This window comes from Neoarius graeffei, chromosome 1, assembly GCF_027579695.1.
Source record: "Neoarius graeffei isolate fNeoGra1 chromosome 1, fNeoGra1.pri, whole genome shotgun sequence".
NCBI classification, from domain to species: domain Eukaryota; kingdom Metazoa; phylum Chordata; class Actinopteri; order Siluriformes; family Ariidae; genus Neoarius; species Neoarius graeffei.
Genome location: NC_083569.1, coordinates 52,928,326 through 52,953,252, shown reverse-complemented (window position 1 = coordinate 52,953,252; position 24,927 = coordinate 52,928,326). Strand labels below are relative to the sequence as shown.

The following is a 24,927-nucleotide window of genomic DNA, read 5'->3' as shown; positions in this document are numbered from 1 at the left end:
TTTTTATAACCTAACCCTGCGTTAAACTTCTCCAGAACTTTATCCCTGACCTGTCTGGTGAGTTGTTTGGTCTTCATGATGCTGTTTGTTCTTCAGTGTTCTCTAACAAACCACTGAGGCCTTCACAGAACAAGTCTATTTATGCTGAGAGTAAATTACACACAGTAGGACTATATTTACTAATTAGATGACTTCTGAAGGCAATTGATTGCACTGGATTGTATTTAGAGGTATCAGAGTACAGGGGGCTGAATACTAATGCACACCACATTTTTCAGATTTTTATTTGTTTAAAATTTTGAAGACCATTTATCATTTTTGTTTCACTTCACAATTATGTGCTACTCTGTGTTGATCTATCACATAAAATCTCAATAAAAAAACTTTTAAGTTCGTGGTTGTAAGGTGGAAAAATGTGAAAAAGTTCAAGGGGTATGAATACTTTTTCAAGGCACTGTAAGTAAATACAAATAATTTAACTCATATGTCAGTTAGGTTTCAATTAAGTTTTTAGGGGTAGGGTATGTTCTCATATTGTAAAGGAAGTAATGAATATTCTCATGAGTATGTCCTCCTACGTTGGTTGTGGCATTTGAGAAAATATGCTCGGGGTCATCTATTGTATAAAAGGTCATAAATGTTCATGCAGGTTGTAATGAAAAACACATTTATTAGGCAGTCTAATAGTGGTTGGCATTCCCCTGAATAATGTCTCTTTATCTCTACACCCACACAAGTGCAGTTTATGAGAAACAAAAACTGAAATAAAAAAACAAACAGTGAGAACTAGTGGGAACAAGCCACATGTCCCCATTTGACCTCAAGGCCACAACTTTCAGATATTTCTTGGTCGCCACCAAGATTAAAAGAAATCTCTCTCTCTCTCTCTCTCTCTCTCTCTCTCTCATACCTTTTCATCAGAGAAAAAAGAGACTTACTATAAAAAGAGACGTTTAATTATGTGAAGATCTTTTGTCTCTAATATGAGGTCTTGTTGAGTGTGCAGCTTTCTTCTTGGAATGTTTTGTATGAGCCTTGACTGGACATACAGTAATCATTTATTCATATCCTGTTAAACCGAGTTAAAAAAAAAACTATAAGAGCAGTTCAGTTTGTTAGCAAATTAAACAAGTAAAAATAGCACCTAAAAATTAAACCATCTTTCTTATGCAATTCAATAAAGTTGTGAGATAAATTAATAACATAACATTAGCAGTCATTAATCTTGTCTGGGTATTCACATGTTAACCCTATAAATATGACTTATGCATTATACATTTTTATGAGAAGAACTGAAAATATTCATATGTACAGTACCAGTCAAATGTTTGGAGACCCCTTCTAATTCAGTGTTTTTTCTTTATTTTTATTAATTAAAAGTCACTTCATGTGTTAAAGTAATGATGGATGTCGTTTCTCTTTACTTAGTGTAGTTGAGCGGTTCTTGACACAATATGGATTACTACAGTTGTGGCATAGGGATATTTACTGTATTTTTTTTATTATTTACCATTTGATCTCAAATGCATTAAAGCGAGACGGCCTTTCGATTTCATAAAATCAGTGAAATTTAGTTCCCTCTGAAATTTTGTCATTATGACAATGTTTATTTCTGTAATATCTCACAAAATATCAGGCCATTCTGTGGCTGGGAAGTTATTTAATTTGAAGGGATTCCCTAGCAAATAATGTGCATGAAATCACTCGCTTCGTGCAGTCAAGCAGACCGAGGAAGTCCGTGTGCGCATGCGCAGATTTACCTTTGACCCTGCACTGACAGTTACATTATTCTGTCGCAGTGTTGTAGTCGAGTCACTAAACCTCGAGTCCAAGTCCAGTCTCGAGTTCCCAGTCTTCAAGTCCGAGTCAAGTACAAGTCATTAAAAAAAATTTTGAGTCGAGTCCACTACCGATCCAAGTCAAGTCCGAGAACAAAACTCCAATTGCACCATTTGACTAGCCTGGCAAGCCAGACTAAATGTGAATATTTAGTCTGGCCTCGATCCGTAGACATTTCCGAAGGGTGTGGGAGGAACAACCCACTGTCTTTCAAACTGTCTCTGTGCGTATAGGCCAACGCTCTGACCAATCAGCGCAACTGTGACGTAGTCAGAGCGACAGAAAGCAGTGGGGGAGACCTTGAAATAAATAATTTTTCAAAATGCGTATTAATTAATAAACAGGTTCTAGATATTAAGAAGTTTGGAGATAATGACCACAAGTTTGGAGTCTGTACAACATACACTCATTTTTTTTCCAAGTGTTTTTCAAGGGTTTGCTTAAACTGTTTTTGAGAGTTTTTATTTAGTGGTGTTTGGTGAAATAATTTCCCTTAAATTTAAAATAACGGGAAAATAAGAAACAATCAAAAAGTAATGTTTCAAAGCTGTTTATTAATTCTTCGTACTGCACAAACTAGCCCCATCCTTTTGGCTACCAGCGGAGCCAGCTGGTAGATCAGACTTTTGCCATAGCCGGTCGGCAAAACAGCGAAAACGTCCTTCTTGAAAAGGAATGAGCGGAGAGCCTCTTCCTGCTCATGTTTCAACGAAAACTCCAAGTCTAATTCTTCTAAAACTGATTCCAAAGCGGAGTCAAACGTGCGCTGTTCACTAGCTGTAGTCATCTTTCCTGCTGTGCTTTCTCCAGCGTCGCGCAGCTATGTCGTCACTCCTGCAAAAGCCTGTCCAAAGAATCCAAACAAACCTTGCGTTGTGATTGGCGGGCACGATTTGATGCCCGGGGTGTTTTTGTTTATATGGTGTGAGGCTAGACCCACTCGCTAGGCAAAAATATTTTTGGCCGCTAGGCGGGTGGGTCTAGTTTACTAGGCTACCATTTGACGGTAGCTGTTTTAGTGCCATTAAGATAAGTCTTTATTGTCATTGGCACTTTTCCAAAGGTACAACGAAATTGAAGGTGCTGTTGACTCATTATGAGTTATAGAAAAAATAAGAACAAATAAAGTATAAAAATAAATATTAAAGTATACAGAATTGCACTGGTAAAATAGTATAAACAGAATATAAACAGAATTGTATTGATTCTGTATGTACACAGATTGCACTGATAAGAAAAAAATATATGTGTGTGTGTCTCTCTCTCTCTCTCTCTCTCTCTCTCTATATATATATATATATATATATATATATATATATATATATACACACACACATACATATACACACACAAATTGCACATTGGGGATAGGGCCAAGAATAGTCCTATTGCACATTTGAGTTTAAAGCCATGATTGCTTTGGGATAGAAACTGTTTTTTAGGCTACATCCACACGACAACGGCAACGAGATTTTTTTTTTAAGTATCGCGTCCACATGGGCAACGGATCAGTAAAATATCAGGTACATATGGCAACGCAACGCTTGCAGAAAACGATGCAATACACATGCCACACCTCTACGTGCGCTGTAAGACGGTCCCATCGGAGACACCAGAACAATAGAAGAAGTAGACGCATGCGCATAAACCCCTTCTTCTGTAGCATCAGCCACATAAAGTTTTGATTATTAATCAGTAGTGTAAAATAGTATCTGTTGTCTAAGACACTTATTTATATTTCATATTAAAACGTCTATGTAAATTAATACATAGAAAGCCTGGCCAGGTGCTGAACATTCTTCTGCCTTCACTTTAAGAGAAATTCAGGGCGAGCATGAGCCTAGGTTCTTCCCTGTCATTCACCCTGTCACTGTCACACGCTCACACCTTCTCACTCCCTATCCTATGGATATAGTCCCTTTAAATCACGTGCTCGTTTTTTGAATGGAGACGCGGAAAGAGGAATGAACGGGGGTAGATGGAGAGAGAGAGGAATGAATGGGGGTAGATGGAAGCCGGTACACCAACATTCTGATATCCTCCAGAATTCTTTAATGGTCCGGAATAAATTGAATGCTACACGTTGATGGATTACTTTGTTGTTCTACGCCCTTTTTGAGGAATGTATTGTCAGACTTAAACCAACATCTGAAGAGGTGAGATCGCTCCTTTTTTTTTCCCCTATGTTTGCTGGCGGGATTGTTTTTGTTTTTGGAAAGCGCACGGGCGGTGCACGGTTTGGTACTGCTTCCGCAGTGTTTGGACTAAAGACTCTGCCCTAAGGGCTATTCTCTCACTCACTCTCTCTCTCTCTCTCTCTCTCTCTCTCTTTGCACCATTACACAATAAATATTCACAGTGAAAATATTTTGTAAGCGCATTCCATGAACCAAGTTATAGGATTTGTTGACAACTCGCATCGAGTTCGTTACACTTCTACCCGGCGTGAAGCACTCACAGTCATGTGGTTGTGACGTCATCGTAAACAAATCCGTTCTACTCATCCAGACGACTTCGCAACGGCGCCGTTGCCAGATTTTTTCACTCTGGAACCCGTTCTCAAAAGATTTCATTGTGGGGCACCCAAAATGCCGGTGCCGTGTGGACGCCAGGCCGAAACGATAAACAATTTTATCAGATTCACCTGAATCCGTTGCCGTGTGGACAGGGCCTTAGGCAGTTTGTCCTGGTTTTCATTGCTCTGTATCTCTTGCCTGATGGCAAAAGCTGGAAGAGACTATGACTGGGGTGTGAAGAGTCTTTTGAAATGTCCATTGCTTTCCTGAGGTGTAAAATCTGTTCCAGGGTGGGGAGGGGTCAGCCTATTGTTTTCTCTGCTGCCCTAACGACCCTATGGAGCGCCTTCTTCTCTGAGGACGTGCAGCTGCCGTACCATACACACAGTCCGTACGTGAGCACACACTCTATGGAGCAGTGTTAGAAGGCCCGGAGCAGATTTTGGGGGAGACAGTTCTTTCTGAGGATTCTCAAAAAGTATAGTCTCTGCTGCGCCTTCTTCAGCAGCTCCTTGGTGTTGGCACTCCAGGTTACGTCGTTCTCCAGCTCAATGCCAAGAAACCTGGCATTGAGCCCCGCCAATGATGAGTGGCTGGATGTCAGTTTTGTTTTTCCTAAAGTCAATAACCAGCTCCTTTGTTTGGGTGGTGTTGAGGAGCAGATTGTTGACTTTGCACCACTCTGACAGCTGCTCCACCTCGTCCCTGTATGCCAGCTCACCCCCCTCACCGAGCTGAAGTCCACAAAGAGCATTCTGATGTAACTCCCCTGCTGCTCCAAGTGGGTCAGTGCAGCATGAAGTGCTGTGAATACAGCATCCTCCGTGGATCTCTTTGCTTTGTAAGCAAATTGAAGAAGGTCCAGCTCAGCAGGCATTAGTTTGTTCCTGAACATGACGTATGAACAGGTGAATGTGGTTCTCTTTGTCAGGGAGTGTGAAGTATTCTGTCAGAGATGGTTGGGAGATGGATGTAGGTGCAGAAGGTGCGTTTATTAATACAAGTGAAGACAGGTAAACAATCCAGAACAGCAGGTAAAATTGTTAAACAGTGAAACAGGCAATAGGTCGAGCGAGGCACAAACAGGCTATCGTAGACTCGGCAGAATCAAAGACAAGAAACAGGAAATCAGGGATCAGGAAACCAAACAAGGAAATAAGGCTCCGTAATGTGTCAGCAATGCAACTTAATACTTTGTAAAGTAAGTGTGTTTTCATAGTTTTTATATCGGCGCGCTGATTGCGTATTAATCCTGTGCAGTTGCGAGTCGTTTATGGTGCGCGTGAGAGTCTGCTTGGCGTGCACGCTGTCCGGATTGTGGCCGAGAGTTTATCTGATGCACGAGCCAAGGTGCACAGGTGTGACACTCTTGCACGAAATTAGTACAAAAATGAATGTAGATATAAATATCTCATGCCAAATTATGGCATGTTACAAAAAAATAAAGAAAAAATCAGAGTCCTCATCTCCAATTCACGAGTCCAAATGCAGTTAATGCACGAGTCTGAGTCATCAGTGCTCAAGTCCAAGTTGAGTCACGAGTCCTTAAAATTACGGCACGAGTCGGACTCGAGTACTACAAGCCTGTTTTGTCGCTAAACGAACAGCTGATCACACCGAAGTGCTTGCTGACCACCGATACTAGTTTGGTCCTGCGTTTCCTTTCCTTTGCAACATAACATCTTTTCTTCTCGCTTTCCGTTACTGTAGTCAGTCTTTCACGTTTCATTCGCACACTCACATCCTCCATTTTCCTCTCCTGTTTCAAATTTGTATCCCATAATGCCTTGTGCGAACGCGGAAAACCCACCATGTGATGCATGACGTAGTATCTTGAATTGGGTCATGGTGAAGCAGGAAAAAGTAGTGGAGAATTTAAGGCCACGTGGCCCTAAATTCATTAATTGTTCTATTAAAAAAAAAACAACTAATAAAATTGGAAGTCTGTGATTTGAATTTAGTAGCTTTCGGTCCACTAAACAAAAATAATTGGGTGTGAGGGAAAATTATTTTGATGACCAACACTTGAAAATCTGCCTTTAAGAAGGCAAGAAATTGCACTAATTCACTTTTGACGAGGCACGCTTGTTAAATGAAAAGCATTCCAGGTGACTACCTCATGATGGTAATTAAGCTAATGCCAATAGTGTGCAAAGCGCCATCAAGGTCAACGCTGGTTACTTTGAAGAGTCTAAAATATGAAACATATTTTGTTTAACACTTTTTTTTTGCCACATAATTCCCGATATATGTTCCATATGATATTTCATAGTTTTGATGTCTTCTATATTGTTCTACAATGTACAAAATAGTCAAAATACAGAAAAACCTATGAATGAGTGAGTGTGTCCAAACTTCTGACTGGTTGAGGAAGTTCAGTATGGTTTGTATGGTGGGGAAGAGCCGTCACATGCCGTAGTGAAATCTTTGTTGCATTTACAGGTTTTGACAGAAATGAAGTTCTACTTCCTCATGGCAGTGTGCAATCATGAACACTATATTCCACTGAACCTGCCCATGGCGTTTGGCCGTACCAAGCTACAGAGAGTCCAGGGTACGTTTCGCAATTTCCAACAGTTCTCTTAAGTGTATTGTTACTACTCTATACTTCACTCCTCCAACCCTCTCCACCTTTCTCCCCAACCCTTACTCTCCCTGACCTGCACATTGACATCATTCTAACTACAAGCACTGACCTCTACAGCTTTATACCCACATGCCAAAATGTGCATAACTAACTGGAATATTTCTGTAGACTTTGCATAACATCTCTTAAAACTTAACTTTATTTCAGAATATTGATATCATATCCCTTTTCAGTGTGGTCATGGAAATAATATCTATATCCATAGCCTTAAAGTGTGGGCCTGGAAAAAAAAAACACTTTTACTCAAATTCCTCCACTGTACCATTTTCTAATATAGGCATAAGATTGTAACTATCAGATGTTTCATAGATGCAAAAATACATATGAAAGTCTTTTACTAGATGAACAGGTTGATATCAGAGCCAGTGATATTGTATACACTACCAACGATGATCTTATCAAACAATGCTTTTACATAGCCAAGCTGAATTTGCATCCGCAGCTAGTTAAGCAATAAATCATGTGACATTTGACCAGTTTGAACACACATTGTCACTTCCTTCACTGCACAATACCCTCTTTTTTCATTCTGTCTTTTTTTCTGTTTGTTTTTGCTCATGATCAGATTTTATTTCATACGCGGCGGAGTGTTTTGGCATCATAGGTAGGTGGTGCCGGCGAATGTCAATGTGAAACACGTCCGGGCTGCCTTTATAACCACACTAACTAGCTAGCCACTTTCTTGCAATAGCCATTATCATGCTTGAACATCTAACTGTCATTGCATCTGACATTTCAGGCCTGGGCCTGTGCTTTTTCTGCCTAATTTATAAAGCTGAAATCCAGTAGTGCATTATGCCCTTTTTTAAATGAATGAATAGTTCTAAATGGATGTTTAAGTGCTTTTATGTATGTTATTGCTACAAATAAATGCACTTCCTCACAGGTAGTCACCACCTGTCTTCGTTACACTCTTATCTCCCTCGTGCCCTCTGGATTGTATGACTGAATTTCAGTGCACAGAAGGATCTTGTGTGAATCAGTGATTTCTCTTTATGTTGTGCTGGAGAAACAAAATACAGGGTTAGTCAAAATTATATTTACACTTACAGTGGTGCTTGAAAGTTTGTGAACCCTTTAGAATTTTCTATATTTCTGCATAACTATGACCTAAAACATCATCAGATTTTCACACAAGTCCTAAAAGTAGATAAAAAGAACCCAGTTAAACAAATGAGACAAAAACATTATACTTGGTTATTTATTTATTGTTCGTGCCATGATACACTTCCACAAACATGTGTTGTGAAGATCAGACTTTGATAGATCCCTGTTCTTTAAATAAAACAGGGTGCCCACTCACACCTGATTGTCATCCCATTGATTGAAAACACCTGACTCTAATTTCACCTTCAAATTAACTGCTAATCCTAGAGGTTCACATACTTTTGCCACTCACAGATATTGGATCATTTTCCTCAACAAATAAATGACCAAGTATAATATTTTTGTCTCATTTGTTTAACTGGTTTCTCTTTATCTACTTTTAGGACTTGTGTGAAAATCTGATGATGTTTTAGATCATATTTACAACCCCGATTCCAAAAAAGTTGCGACAAAGTAAAAATTGTAAATAAAAACGGAATGCAATAATTTACAAATCTCAAAAACTGATATTGTATTCACAATAGAACATAGACAACATATCAAATGTCGAAAGTGAGACATTTTGAAATTTCATGCCAAATATTGGCTCATTTGAAATTTCATGACAGTAACACATCTCAAAAAAGTTGGGACAGGGGCAATAAGAGGCTGGAAAAGTTAAAGATACAAAAAAGGAACAGCTGGAGGACCAGATTGCAACTCATTAGGTCAATTGGCAATAGGTCATTAACATGACTGGGTATAAAAAAAGCATCTTGGAGTGGCAGCGGCTCTCAGAAGTAAAGATGGGAAGAGGATCACCAATCCCCCTAATTCTGCACCGACAAATAGTGGAGCAATATCAGAAAGGAGTTCGACAGTGTAAAATTGCAAAGAGTTTGAACATATCATCATCTACGGTGCATAATATCAAAAGATTCAGAGAATCTGGAAGAATCTCTGTGCGTAAGGGTCAAGGCCGGAAAACCATACTGGATGCCCGTGATCTTCGGGCCCTTAGACGGCACTGCATCACATACAGGCATGCTTCTGTATTGGAAATCACAAAATGGGCTCAGGAATATTTCCAGAGAACATTATCTGTGAACACAATTCACCGTGCCATCCGCCGTTGCCAGCTAAAACTCTATAGTTCAAAGAAGAAGCCGTATCTAAACATGATCCAGAAGCGCAGACGTCTTCTCTGGGCCAAGGCTCATTTAAAATGGACTGTGGCAAAGTGGAAAACTGTTCTGTGGTCAGACGAATCAAAATTTGAAGTTCTTTATGGAAATCAGGGATGCCGTGTCATTCGGACTAAAGAGGAGAAGGACGACCCAAGTTGTTATCAGCGCTCAGTTCAGAAGCCTGCATCTCTGATGGTATGGGGTTGCATTAGTGCGTGTGGCATGGGCAGCTTACACATCTGGAAAGACACCATCAATGCTGAAAGGTATATCCAGGTTCTAGAGCAACATATGCTCCCATCCAGACGATGTCTCTTTCAGGGAAGACCTTGCATTTTCCAACGTGACAATGCCAAACCACATACTGCATCAATTACAGCATCATGGCTGCGTAGAAGAAGGGTCCGGGTACTGAACTGGCCAGCCTGCAGTCCAGATCTTTCACCCATAGAAAACATTTGGCGCATCATAAAACGGAAGATACGACAAAAAAAGACCTAAGACAGTTGAGCAACTAGAATCCTACATTAGACAAGAATGGGTTAACATTCCTATCCCTAAACTTGAGCAACTTGTCTCCTCAGTCCCCAGACGTTTACAGACTGTTGTAAAGAGAAAAGGGGATGTCTCACAGTGGTAAACATGGCCTTGTCCCAACTTTTTTGAGCTGTGTTGTTGCCATGAAATTTAAAATCACCTAATTTTTATCTTTAAATGATACATTTTCTCAGTTTAAACATTTGATATGTCATCTATGTTCTATTCTGAATAAAATATGGAATTTTGAAACTTCCACATCATTGCATTCCGTTTTTATTTACAATTTGTACTTTGTCCCAACTTTTTTGGAATTGGGGTTGTATGTACAAATATAGAAAATTCTAAAAGGTTCACAAACTTTCAAGCACCACTGTATGTGCAAGATGATTTACAGGACAGTATCTACCTGTTCGCCATCGTGTTCAACACACAAAAACCAGCGAGCAGCAGTACCATTTAAAGCCCGGGCACACATTTTTTGGGGAATAGATGATACCACAGACCTTATTCTGTCTTTGAGGTCATTTGATATCACAAACTTTCCTGCTATACACGCGCTCCTTCACCATACCCCATAACCAGAACTCACAGGGCGTCAAATCAGGGGAGTGTGGAGGCCACAGCAATGGTCCACCACGACCTATCCATCGATCTGGAAATGTATGGCCGAGATCTGGCCCATGGCATACATCTATATGCAGGAGAAAAATAATCCATTAGTGTTAACATAATTTTGACTAACCTTGTATAGAGCTGGCCGTGGAATTTTAGCATACAGAAAAGAAAAAAAAACAGCACACAGATAACCAGAAAGACTGCTGTGTGCTCGGGGAGATCCTGCTGCATAAAACACAAGTTCTTTCTGAAACTCATGGTTTTGTTGTTGCACAGGGTTGGGGAATTGCAGTTGGATCATCTTCCAGAGAGACACAAGTTAATTTTTTTTGGTTTGAAACTGTGTTTTCAAACACCAAGAAACACCACACATTTCACAATCACAATCTGTGTCTTGATGCTTGAGGAAAGATCTATTGTCTGATGTACTGCTTATTTGTAACACGTAGACAAAAAGCTTGAAGTGCTTATTACTTGAACAACATCTTTAAGAGTGCTACTTTACAGTACTTGATTTTTAGAAGTGATATGAATTTAGTTGTTAATACTGTTTGTAACATTGATAATATAAGTAAAACTAATAACATTTTGCAGACCAGAGTCTGGAGTATAGCCTTACTGAGGACTACTGCAGGAACCATTTCCTGGTGGGGCTGTTACTGCGAGAGGTAGCCGAGGGCTTGCAGGGGAATCCGGACATCAGGCAACTGGCTGTAACTGTTCTGAAGAATTTGATCATTAAACATGCCATGGATGACAGATACACATCTTACAAGGCAAGTAGTAGCTGTTCGTGTTGGCTGTTTCCTTCTGGAAATAAGGACTACTGGGGCTGTATTCAGAGTTGGTGTCTTAATTCAGCAATTTAAGCACAAAAAATTTAATATTTACAAGAGAGAAAGTTCAGATTATGCAAATCACCTGCGTGTAGTTCACACTTTCAAGGTTTTTTATAATAATAATAATCTCTCATCTCATTATCTGTAGCCGTTTTATCCTGTTCTACAGGGTCGCAGGCAAGCTGGAGCCTATCCCAGCTGACTACGGGCGAAAGGCAGGGTACACCCTGGACAAGTCGCCAGGTCATCACAGGGCCGACACATAGACACAGACAACCATTCACACTCACACCTACGGTCAATTTAGAGTCACCAGTTAACCTAACCTGCATGTCTTTGGACTGTGGGGGAAACCGGAGCACCCGGAGGAAACCCACGGGGACACGGGGAGAACATGCAAACTCCGCACAGAAAGGCCCTCGCCGGCCACGGGGCTCGAACCCGGACTTTCTTGCTGTGAGGTGACAGCGCTAACCACTACACCACCGTGCCGCCCCTAATAATAATAATAATGCCTTTGATTAAGATTCTCTCTCTCCTGGGCCCTGTACTACGAAGCGGGTTTTCTGGCTTACCAGGGTAACTTCGAGAGTAACTTGATCACGTGCAGCGTAACTTCCCGATTAACCCATACTACGAAAGTTGGCTATGTTCAAACCGAGGTATGCTGCCATGGCAACTTGCGCTGCATCTCAAACCTGCTCGTCTCAGGTTATGTTCTTGGTTAACCTGAGGTTTCCGATTAACCACACCCTTTTTAAACGCCACCTCTCCACCGACATTTCCTCTAGAGACAATGCCAGCGTACCTGGATGACCCGTGCGATATCGGAGCGCAGATTAGAGATGGGATTTATGGCTCTTTGATGGGATCCGCATCTTTGTGACCCGTTCTTTGAAAAGAGCCGTTCAAAAGACTGGCTCATTTGGCTCTTTTTAAATATTTATTCAGTTTTAAGAAGACAGCGTCTAAAGAAGCCAGATCCCTCTGCTTAGACAGTGACATCAATATTTCTGGACATACCTTTTATATAAAGCAACCTAGACTTACATTATTGTAACCCCTAAACGCTCATAAATAACCATTAAAAAACAATGAGGGCCTCAATGAATGTCCATGCAGAACGACTTTTCTGTAAAAAAAAAAAAAAAGAACCCACTCAAGAACATGGTTACCAAGAACGCAAGAATATTTTATAGAAAAACACTTGTTTTACAAAAATATTTAAGTCTGCGATACAAAATAGATACAACTACAATAAATATAACACAAGAACTAGTTATCACACAAGAACATTTTAATAGAAAAAAACAAACTTTCTATATTAAAAATATTGAAATTGTAACAAAAATAGATACACCTAAACAGTCAGATAAATAGATAAAGTTATAACAAGAACAAGATTATTTTAATAGGAAAAAACAAACTATTAATGCAAAAAATATATCTCTAGCCACTTTATCCTTCTACAGGGTCGCAGGCAAGCTGGAGCCTATCCCAGCTGACTACGGGCGAGAGGCGGGGTACACCCTGGACAAGTCGCCAGGTCATCACAGGGCTGACACATAGACACAGACAACCATTCACACCTACGGTCAATTTAGAGTCACCAGTTAACCTAACCTACATGTCTTTGGACTGTGGGGGAAACTGGAGCAAACCCACGCGGACAACATGCAAACTCCGCACAGAAAGGCCCTCGCCGGCCCCGGGGCTCGAACCCAGGACCTTCTTGCTGTGAGGCGACAGCGCTAACCACTACACCACCGTGCCGCCTGCAAAAAATATATTATTAGAAAAATAGATACAACTAGACAAACAGATAAATAAATAAAATACACAAAAATAGAACAAACAAAATGACGATAGAATAAATTAAATGAACGTCCGTGCAAAGTAGTTTTCCCACAATATTATCATTAATATCACACAACAACATTATAAACTATATACAAAACAATTTGAACTATTAGGCAAACAGATAAAACTTGAATAAATAAAAGACAAATGAATGCTTGCTTGCGCACACACACACACCATTATGAATGATGTTTTTATATTTCATTTTCACCTGTTGCCAGGTGTGTTTGGCACTGCTGTTGCCTCTGAAATGTTCACAGGACATACACCAACTTAGTCAAAGGGACTGAACAGTCAGTCATCCTAATTCATGTGACTCTGTGCACATATCAGCTTAAGTAGGCTACTCCATGAATTTACCACACCAAATTTTATTCAGGATTTTTCAGACATTAAACAAGCTATGTATGACTGGGGCCACGTCAAAGGACCATTTTCTGTGACTTGTGATTGATCATGAAGCTTCCTCTCATCCTATACTTCTGTTCTGGAGCATGTAGAAGGGAGAATGTACTTACGCATTTACCCAATCGGCATTATGACAGCGCATTCTTCCTCCGTGAAGTACAGCGACCGTGCCATTGTGAACAGTGGTGATTTGCGCTGATAACCTGCCCTTTAACGTGAACGCACATTAACCCTGATTAGGTTAAACCAGGTTCAACAAATCAACTTCATAACTGGCGTCGTAGTACCGTTTAACCCCAAACAAGATAACCAGGTTTTGTCAACCCCGGTTTAGCGGGGGAACCCTGGGTTACTTCTGGGTAGGTTAACCTCCGTTCGTAGTACAGGGCCCTGATGTCCTGTTGGTGAAAAACGTTTTGTAGGCTTTAAAATGACACCACAATTAATTCACTAGTGTCATATTTATCTTTTTGGCTCAGCCTTTGAATGAAGCCCCTAGACGCACCTGGCTGCCTATATGTGCACTGTATGTTTAAACCCTTTGGTGACTGACCCCTTGAAAATGGTTCCTCCAGGAACCATTAAACGTTTTTAAACGTTTCAGTTGTCAAGACAATGGAAAAACTAAAATACAAGAGCATTTTGTTTTGTGCACAAGAGCATTGTGATGTATCTTTCTGTTTTTGTATTTTAGTTTTTCCGTTGTCTTGACAACTGAAACGTCATCGTTCCTGGAGGAACCATTTTCAAGGGGTCAGTCACCAAAGGGTTTAACCGAGTTCAAGTGTGTTTAAGAATGTGCTGTAAGCTGGTCAGTGGCATGCCAGCTTCAGGTAGCAAGCGGTCTGGAGCACAGCTTTTGCTACGTCAGTTCGAATCCTGGCGTCGATGTATTTCTGTGCGGCCTATTTATTCTATTATGTACCATAGCGTCTATGTCCCAATCAGAAAAAGGCTGAGCTCAGACCTGCACGGGTCTCTAGTTATTGCCTCAGCCTTTGAATGAAGCCCCTAGAGGCACCTGGCTGCCTGTATGTGTATGTTTAACCGAGTTTGAGCTTGTTTAAGAATGTAAGATGGTCATTGATGTTCCAGCCTGAGGTAGCGATTCCACAGTTGTGGTGTGGCGCCACTGCATACTGATTATGCAAGTGTCATGTTGCATAACCTCAATTCATGATGTAATCCTCCATGGCTGAGTGGTCTAGCGTGCTATCCAGGAACAGTCCAGGTTTTGCAATGTTGGTTCAAATCCTGGTATTGACATATTTCTGAGTAGGCTATTTTTTTCTATTTATGTACCATAGCTTCTGTTCCCAATCAGAAAAAGGCTGAGTCAGACCTGCACATGTCTCTAGTTATTAATATAATACTGGCCTTAAATGTCAATGTTTGAGTGTATTTACAGTCCAAAATATGAATTTGAGCTTGACATAGTGTAATACATCATTACACTGCCAACATCAGACTTAGCACTGCTCCTTATTTAAGCCAATATAGACCCCTTCGCATGTTTGTAAACAAACCGTCCGTTGCCAGGATGTGCGCGCAGCCTGGACTCAGAAACAATGGCGCTGCCCATAGACCGGCATTATGAGCTGTCAGATTATGCAAAACAATTGTCGTTACAAGATCGAGAATGCTACATAAATAAGTTAACTCTAACAAGTGGACATCGCCTACCGGATCCGTATTTAATTAAAGAGTGGACGGACGATGTTAGTAAGTTCCCTGGTATACAATGGCCAGATATATACTCGTACCTTATTGACAAGACTTCAGTGTACACCCACGAAAAACTTCATGCCTACAAGTCTTTAGACGCATATGATTATGTTATGTGCGGGTATGTACAGAACGTGTTTTACACTGAAATTGATGAAAACTTCTGTGCTCTGAAGTCAAAAATCTTACCAAGTCAGCGTCAAGGTCAGAAGGTTGCTATGTATGAAGCCTGGGTGGTATACAACAAACTGGAAGGCTACGTTTTGACAGCCAATTGCACATGTATGGCAGGGTAAGTAATCTCCTACAAACAAAATTGCATGCAAAGCTAAGTTAACATGCTAACAATATTCATTACATTGTGTAACTATGACCCAGCTAATCAGACAAACGTTACCAAAGTATTTTGCTACATCAATAAACGAAGACTAGAAAGAATAAAAAAGAAAGATTTAATAAATAGCCTGATCTTACCTGTGATGAAGTGGGTGCTGCAAACCCGCGCATTTTTGATAGTGCTTTCATCCCAGTCTACACGTTTGATGGCTTGTAGCCATAGATGTCGGCGATTTTTTTTGGAATGGGTGAGATCCTGCTGGATTTCTGTACATTTTAACCCCATCACTGCTACGATTCTGACACCCGACAACACAACAACTAGGCATTTCTTCCAAATATTTCTTCTCGTCTGTACCGTCGCTGAGTCTTTTTTGGGTCCAGGCTGCGCGCGCAATTTCCTCTTACGTATGAATGACGTTTACTGCGAAGGGGTCTATTGTGAGAATTGGATTTAAGGATTTAAGTCTGACCGTAGGTGCTAAAGAAGGCAACTGGACTTGCTTGAAATTCTTGAAGAAGTTTCACCTCTCATCCAAAAGGCTTCTTCAGTTCTGTCTGACTAGTGGGACGTTCCAGGTATTTATCCTCTTGTGGACCAAAAGCAAACCTAAGGGGAGTCGTTGAGGTCATATAGGTCGTTGACACACTCAGTCATCCTGTAGGTGTTGGGGTCACTGGAGGCTGGGTGTGAACAGTCAGTACATTTACATGCACATCCAAATCGAGCTGCTGTCGGTAATCGAGCAAAGGGTCCCAGCAGGGGTGCCAGAGAAATCCAATCCTACATGCACACAAGGAAATCGAGCTATTGTGTGAGGTACATTGTGCACCCGAGCCACAGGTGGCACTACACGCCCCATCGTATTGGTACACTTCCGGTTGTCGTCATGAAGAAGAGCTATTCAAGAGTGTAAACAAAGTTATCAGTTCCGTGTTCTCCATTGCGCATTTTTCTCCCGTCCATGAATTTTAATATATTCAACTCCTTAAGCTGAATGAGCATGAACTCTGTCTCCTCATTGCTCCAGAAGTGCACGTTTCTGCTCGCCATTTTCTCTTCTTCGTTTGTTCCTCCTGACCTCTTCTGCTGCTCGCTACTACTGTTGTCATGCCGACCGAGGCTGTTGTGTTTCCCGCTTGTGGTCTCGTCACTCGTCACTTCCGGAAGGGGCAGTGCTGAAGTAAGTAGCTCGACTACATAGCTCGATAGGGTATACATGCACTAAGTAGCTCGGCAAAAATCGCATAATCTAGGTCGTGTAGCTCGATTACGAGAAATCAAGTTCGGTTCAATTTCAGCCTAGCTAAGGTGTTTCCATGGCATTTAGAACTTCGATTTCAGTCGAGCAACGGCAGAAATTCGATTTTCTCTATGTGCATGTAAACGCACTGATTGTTAGTAGCCTAGAGGGTCATTAGGGTGATCTGTGGCTCGTTTGCTCTCTCTGCCATCATGTGAGTCATTGAAGTCAGCTGAGTCTTGGTGTGGATGTGTATTCAGTTTTCTGGGAAGTGTGCCAAGGACTGCATTGTAGGTGGCTGATAAGTGGTGTCTTAGGCCAAGTTTACATTAGACCGTATCTGTCTCATTTTCTTCGCGGATGCACTGTCCGTTTACATTAAAACGCCTGGAAACGCCGGGAAACGGGAATCCGCCAGCATCCACGTATTCAATCCAGATCGTGTCTGGTCCGGTGCTGGGTAAACATTGAGAATACGCGGATATGCTGTGCTGAGCTCTAGCTGGCATCGTCATTGGACAACGTCACTGTGACATCCACCTTCCTGATTCGCTGGCGTTGGTCATGTGACGCGACTGCTGAAAAACGGCGCGGACTTCCGCCTTGTATCACCTTTCATTAAAGAGTATAAAAGTATGAAAATACTGCAAATACTGATGCAAATACTGCCCATTGTGTAGTTATGATTGTCTTTAGGCTTGCCATCCTTCCACTTGCAAGTGGTAAGTGATATGTGCATACCAGATATGCACTGAGATCACACACACAGCGGCTCAGTCCCGAATTACTGCTCGTGCACTTCACTCGTGCGCTCTGTGAGCTGCGCAGGGCCGGAGTGCGCACCCTCCAGAGGGCACTCGCTGTTCAGGGCGGAGTGATTTGGAGCGCAGGATGCCTGCGGAGCCGAGCGTATCCGTGTATTGGCGTTGCTGTGTGCAGGCGAATCGTGTACTGGTGTTGCTGTGTGCATGTTAATCGTTTTAAAAACGTTAATCTGATGATCCGCTGATACGGTCTAATGTAAACCCCACCTCAGACCCCTTAGGGTTGCTCTTGGTCCACTCGAGGATAAATACCTGGAACTTCCCACTAGTCAGACAGAACTGAAGAAGCCTTTCGGATGAGAGGCGAAACATCTTCAAGAATTTCAAGCAAATCCAGTTGCCTTCCTTAGTACCTACGGTTTACGATGACCTGGATGACTGAGTACTTTCACAGACAGATTTAAGTCTGAATGTGCAGTTTGAGTATTAAAGCTGAACTCAACTCTGACTAAAGCCCTTAGCATTTTCTTTACATGTGAAGAGGTCACAGACATCTGTTCTCAGTGCTGTGCATTCAAAAGGCTGTCTCATTGCGATCATTTTTCATATTTGCATACATGTCTCACTGGAATGTGCAATCATGGGGAAGATATACAGGATGCAAGGGTGTAGTCTGAAAGCGTTTATTTGGGGAAATCCAATAATCTATTTCAAGGTCTGTGGAGTCGAAACAGGCAGATGAAAACAAAACGATGTAATCCACATTAAAATAATGCTAGACTGAACAGGGATAGGAAACTTAGAAAGGATAAGGTCAAAGGACTGCCAGAAAGGACAAAGCCAGACAGAATGCAAAAAATAAAAACTCGAATATAAACCTGGACAGACCTGGGGCTGATATAGTCACTCACATCCTGTTTTATTTGGCACAGACTTGTACAGTAGGTGAACATGTTGTACAGTGGTGCTTGAAAGTTTGTGAACCCTTTAGAATTTTCTGTATTTCTGCATAAATATGACCTAAAACATCATCAGATTTTCACACAAGTCCTAAAAAGTAAAGAGAACCCAGTTAAACAAATGAGACAAAAGTGTTATACTTGGTCATTTATTTGTTGAGGAAAATGATCCAATATTACATATCTGTGAGTAGCAAAAGTATGTGAACCTTTGCTTTCAGTATCTGGTGTGACCCCCTTGTGCAGCAATAACTGCAACTAAACGTTTGCGGTAACTGTTGATCAGTCCTGCACACCGGCTTGGAGGAATTTTAGTTCATTCCTCCGTACAGAAAAAGCTTCAACTCTGGGATGTTGGTGGGTTTCCTCACATGAACTGCTCACTTCAGGTCCTTCCACAACATTTCGATTGGATTAAGGTCAGGACTTTGATTTGGCCATTCCAAAACATTCACTTTATTCTTCTTTAACCATTCTTTGGTAGAGCGACTTGTGTGTTTAGGGTCGTTGTCTTGCTGCATGACCCACCTTCTCTTGAGAAGGTGGACAGATGTCCATGGACAGATGTCCTGACATTTTCCTTTAGAATTAGCTGGTATAATTCAGCATTCCTTGTTCCATCAATGATGACAAGCCGTCCTGGCCAAGATGCAGCAAAACAGGCCCAAAGCATGATACTACCATCACCATGTTTCACAGATGGGATAAGGTTCTTATGCTGGAATGCAGTGTTTTCCTTTCTCCAAACATAACACTTCTCATTTAAACCAAAAAGTTATATTTTGGTCTCATCCATCTACAAAACATTTTTCCAATAGCCTTCTGGCTTGTCCACGTGATCTTTAGCAAACTGCAGATGAGCAGCAATGTTCTTTTTGGAGAGCAGTGGCTTTCTCCTTGCAACCCTGCCATGCACACCATTGTTGTTCAGTGTTCTCCTGATGGTGGACTCATGAACATTAACATTAGCCTATGCGAGAGAGGCCTTCAGTTGTTTAGAAGTTACCCTGGGGTCTTTTGTGACCTCGCCGACTATTACACGCCTTGCTCTTGGAGTGATCTTTGTTGGTAACAATGGTCTTGAATTTCCTCCATTTGTATACAATGTGTCTGACTGTGGATTGGTGGAGTCCAAACGCTTTAGAGATGGTTTTGTAACCTTTTCCAGCCTGATGAGCATCAACAACGCTTTTTCTGAGGTCCTCAGAAATCTCCTTTGTTCGTGCCATGATACACTTCCACAAACATGTGTTGTGAAGATCAGACTTTGATAGATCCCTGTTCTTTAAATAAAACAGGGCGCGCACTCACACTTGATTGTCGTCCCATTGATTGAAAACACCTGACTCTAATTTCACTTTCAAATTAACTGCTAATCCTAGAGGTTCACATACTTTTGCCACTCACAGATATGTAATATTGGATCATTTTCCTCAATAAATAAATGACCAAGTACAGTGCCTTGAAAAAGTATTCATACCCCTTTAACTTTTTCACATTTTTCCACCTTACAACCACGAACTTAAAAGTTTTTTTTATTGAGATTTTATGTGATAGACCAACACAGAGTAGCACATAATTGTGAAGTGAAACGAAAATGATAAATGGTCTTCAAAATTTTAAACAAATAAAAATCTGAAAAATGTGGTGTGCATTAGTATTCAGCCCCCCTTCGCCAATACTTTGTAGAGCCACCTTTTGCTGCAATTACAGCTGCAAGTCTTTTGTGGTATGTCTCTACCAGCTTTGCACATCTAGACACTGAAATTTTTGCCCATTCTTCTTTGCAAAATAGCTCAAGCTCAGCCAGATTGGATGGAGAGCGTCTGTGAACAGCAATTTTCAAGTCTTGCCACAGATGCTCAATGGGATTTAGGTCTGGACTTTGACTGGGCCATTCTAACACATGAATATTCTTTGATCTAAACCATTCCATTGTAGCTCTGGTTGTATGTTTAGGGTCATTGTCTTGCTGGAAGGTGAATCTCCTTCCCAGTCTCAAGTCTTTTGCAGCCTCCAACAGGTTTTCTTCCAGGATTGCCCTGTGTTTAGCTCCATCCATCTTCCCATCAACTCTGACCAGCTTCCCTGTCCCTGCTGAAGAAAAGCATCCCCATAGCATGATGCTGCCACCACCATGTTTCACAGTGGGGATGGTGTGTGCAGGGTGATGAGCAGTGTTAGTTTTCCGCCACACATAGCGCTTTGCATTTAGGCCAAAAAGTTCAACTTTGGTCTCATCTGACCAAAGCACCTTCTTCCACATGTTTGCTGTGTCCCCTGCATGGCTTCTGGCAAACTGCAAATGGGACTTCTTATGCCTGTCTTTCAACAATGTCTTTCTTCTTGCCACTCTTCCAAAAAGGCCAGATTTGTGGAGTGTAAGACTTATAGTTGTCCTGTGCACAGATTCTCCCACCTGAGTTGTGGATTTCTGCAGCTCCTCCAGAGTGATCATGGGCCTCTTGGCTGCTTCTCTGACCAGTGCTCTCCTTGCTCGCTCTGTCAGTTTAGGCGGACAGCCATGTCTTGGTAGGTTTGCAGTTGTGCCATACTTTTTCCATTTTTGAACTAGAAAAGCACTCTGAGAGCACAGACCTCCGCCAAGAATCCTTTAAAAAATTCTGGGATCCAGACGGTGATCTGGATCATCACCAAAATTGAATGGATTGTTACTTTGTGCCCAGTCACACCTCTGGAAAAAATTTCAGAGCAAGCCGTTCATAACTTTTTCCGTATTGTTGCTAACAGACAAACCAACAAACAAACAAACCAACGCTACCGAAAACATAACCTCCTTGGTGGAGGTAATGATGGATTGAACAGTGCTTCTTGAGATGTTCAGAGCTTGGGATTTTTTTTTAAAATAACCTAACCCTGCTTTAAACTTCTCCAGAACTTTATCCCTGACCTGTCTGGTGAGTTCTTTGGTCTTCATGATGCTGTTGGTTCTTCAGTGTTCTCTAACAAACCACTGAGGCCTTCACAGAACAATTGTATTTATGCTGAGAGTAAATTACACACAGTAGGACTCAACTAATTGGATGACTTCTGAAGGCAATTGATTGCACTGGATTGTATTTAGAGGTATCAGAGTACAGGGGGCTGAATACTAATGCACACCACATTTTTCAGACTTTGTTTAAAATTTTGAAGACCATTTTATCATTATAAGAAACTTTTAATTTCATGGTTGTAAGGTGGAAAAATGTGAAAAAGTTCAAGGGGTATGAATACTTTTTCAAGGCACTATAATATTTTGTCTCATTTGTTTAACTGGGTTCTCTTTATCTACTTTTAGGACTTGTGTGAAAATCTGATCATGTTTTAGATCATATTTATGCAGAAATATAAAAAATTTTAAAGGGTTCACAAACTTTCAAGCACCACTGTACTTAATTGACTGTGAGTGTGAATGATTGTTTGTCTCTTTGTGTCAGCCCTGCGATGACCTAGCAACTTGTTCAGGGTGTATCTCACCCAGAGGTGGACAGTAATGAAGTAAATTTACTTAAGTACACTTTTGGAGTATCTGTACTTTGAGCATTAATTTTTTTGGCAGCTTATGACTTTAACTTCACAACATTTGAAAGGTAAATATCGTACTTTTTACTCCACTATATTTCTATCAAGGTCCTCGTTACTTGTTACTAACGAGTGGCTTTGAAAGTGGATGTTTTTTTCTTTTCTTTTCTAAAACGTGATTGTTTTTTTCACAGGTGACACTGAGGCAGCCTATCAGTAATCAATAGGGTCAGGTCACATCCATAGACTGTATAAAATCAAGTTCAATGATTCCTCCGCAGCATTATTTAACATGATCAGTTGATGGCAGAATGGAAGGAGGCGGCTCTTCTGGGGAATGCACACACTCGTGGCTATAACTAGAACCCATGTTTCAGTTTTCTGAAAGGAATAGAGTTGATTAATTTTAAATGTTTGCCTTGTTTGCCTAAAACGGAGCACATCACAGCCTACAAAAACGTGTTGTCTGACCTGTGGAAGCATGTTGAGGTTTGCAAATATTTTATTCCAAGAGAAAGCTTGCAATGAAGTTGTCTGTGCTTTTAGAGCGAGCGATAACATTCCAATAGCTATGCGGTCTGGTTAGTCAAGTGACTCTCTATGGTTTTGCTCGTCAAGTTGCTACAGCCTTGTCCATGGCTAACATTAACACATAGCTAGTTAACTTGGACACTGTTTGTTAGCATGTAAAAATGGAGTTATGCTAACTTAACTGAAGTGCTTTCAGAAATATGTTTGATCATAATCTTGCCAAATAAACAATGTAGAAATCTTTCTTTTCTAGTAATGTTAGTTACCCAATATGATTTAGAGTTTGAAAAGATTTTGGTAGCATGTCAGGTGGAGCTTCACTGACTAGCTAACTTAACGTTAAACCACCATGATTCCACAGGCAGATTCATACATGCATGAATACACACACACATGAGACCTGTGAGATGGACAGTATTGTACTAGTCAGGCACAACAAATTGTTGGAATTTTTTGTTTTGATGTTAGATGATGGTCTTGCAGGCGGCACGGTGGTGTAGTGGTTAGCGCTGTCGCCTCACAGCAAGAAGGTCCGGGTTCGAGCCCCGTGGCCGGCAAGGGCCTTTCTGTGCAGAGTTTGCATGTTCTCCCCGTGTCCGCGTGGGTTTCCTCCGGGTGCTCCGGTTTCCCCCACAGTCCAAAGACATGCAGGTTAGGTTAACTGGTGACTCTAAATTGACCGTAGGTGTGAATGTGAGTGTGAATGGTTGTCTGTGTCGGCCCTGTGATGACCTGGCGACTTGTCCAGGGTGTACCCCGCCTTTCGCCCGTAGTCAGCTGGGATAGGCTCCAGCTTGCCTGCGACCCTGTAGAACAGGATAAAGCGGCTACAGATAATGAGATGAGATTTTCTCAGCAAGCTGCATTTACAGCTATTCCACTGTCTTCCTGATTAACATACACATACATGTGTGCACACGATGCCAGAGCTGGGTCAGAACACTACCATGATGCTTTGTGGGGGTGGGGAGGAGTGTTGCAATTAAAAAAAAAAGACAATGGTTCTTTTTCAGTTCAGTTGTGTTTCATTTTGTAACATTCTACCAGGTGTTTATTCTACATGTTCTACAAGTTAGTCAGTAAATCCAGTCGGTTGCTTCAGAGGCGTTGTGGCAATAATACAACAATGCGTTGGCAGAAAATGTACTTTTAATACTTAAGTATTTTTAAAAGCAAGTACTTCAGTACTTTAACTTAAGTAAAAATTTGACTAGACAACTTTCACTTGTATCAGAGTAACATTTGACCAGTGGGATCTGTACTTTGACTTAAGTAATGAAGTTGGGTACTTTATCCACCTCTGCTCTCGCCCATAGTCAGCTGGGATAGGCTCCAGCTTGCCCGTGACCCTGAACAGGATAAGCGGTTACGGATAATGGATGACTGGATAATGAAGGCTGCTGGGTTTTGCTGCAAAATTAAGATGCAAGTGTGACAGTCAAAGTGTCCAGAAGAACTGTGGCTGCTTCTGCAAGATGCTCAGTAAAACCTACAGCTCATTTCCTTATAAAACTGCACTCATTGTACCTTAGACTGCTATTTTTTGGCTCAGCCTTTGGCCGAAGCCTATAGAGGCACCTGTCTGTATGTGTATGTTTAACCGAGTTTGAGCATCTTTAAGAATGTAAATGGTGTGCCAGCCTCTGGTACCAATTCCACAGTCGCGGTGTGGCACCATTGTGTCCTGGCTATGTAAGTGCCATGTTACACAACCTCAGTTCGTGATGTAATCCTGTCCAGGAAACGAACAGATTTTGCAACATCACTCTGAATCCTGGCATTGACATATTTCTGAGCAGGCTACTTTTTCTATTTATGTACCATCGCTTCTATCTTCCAGTCAGACAAAGGCTGAGCTCAGACTTGCACAGGTCTCTAGTTTTTTTAAAGCCAAGGGTCGTCTCACACCAAATATTGACTTTGTTTCATTTATTATGGCTTACTGCTGTTTATAGTATTTTTTTTTAATGCTTAAACATTTCATTTCATTATTTTTAAGCCATTTGGGGTCTACAGCATTTCTTTACATGTGCCTAAGACTTTTGCATGGTACTGCAACTTCAGCATTTATATTTTGATACCTAATGCTTTACTTTTAGATCTGGAAGTTGTGATCCATAATCAAGTTTTTACTGTTTTTTTTTCTTTCTTTACCCAAATTAGAAAAAGGATTTACATGTGTATTTCTAAAGGGTGTGTAATATTGTACCACAGGCAAGGAAACCTCAAACCCTGCTTACACCGTTGTGCAGATGACTAACAAAACAAAATCTTAACCAGGACACTGATAAGCAACCGTCTGTTAT

At 41.1% G+C, this 24,927-nt stretch overlaps 1 protein-coding gene across 2 annotated transcripts in view; it reads left to right on the top strand.

Moving 5' to 3' along the window:
* The window catches only part of dock11 (dedicator of cytokinesis 11), a 219,956-nt gene that overhangs the window by 107,662 nt on the left and 87,367 nt on the right, over window positions 1-24,927 (top strand). Inside the window, exons 30-32 of one of the 2 annotated variants that reach the window (XM_060934261.1) lie at window positions 6,798-6,909; window positions 7,568-7,606; window positions 11,025-11,206. In XM_060934261.1, coding sequence (XP_060790244.1) covers window positions 6,798-6,909; window positions 7,568-7,606; window positions 11,025-11,206 — 333 coding nt within the window. The remainder of the gene's footprint in view (window positions 1-6,797; window positions 6,910-7,567; window positions 7,607-11,024; window positions 11,207-24,927) is intronic. The other variant, XM_060934270.1, reaches the window with a different exon arrangement.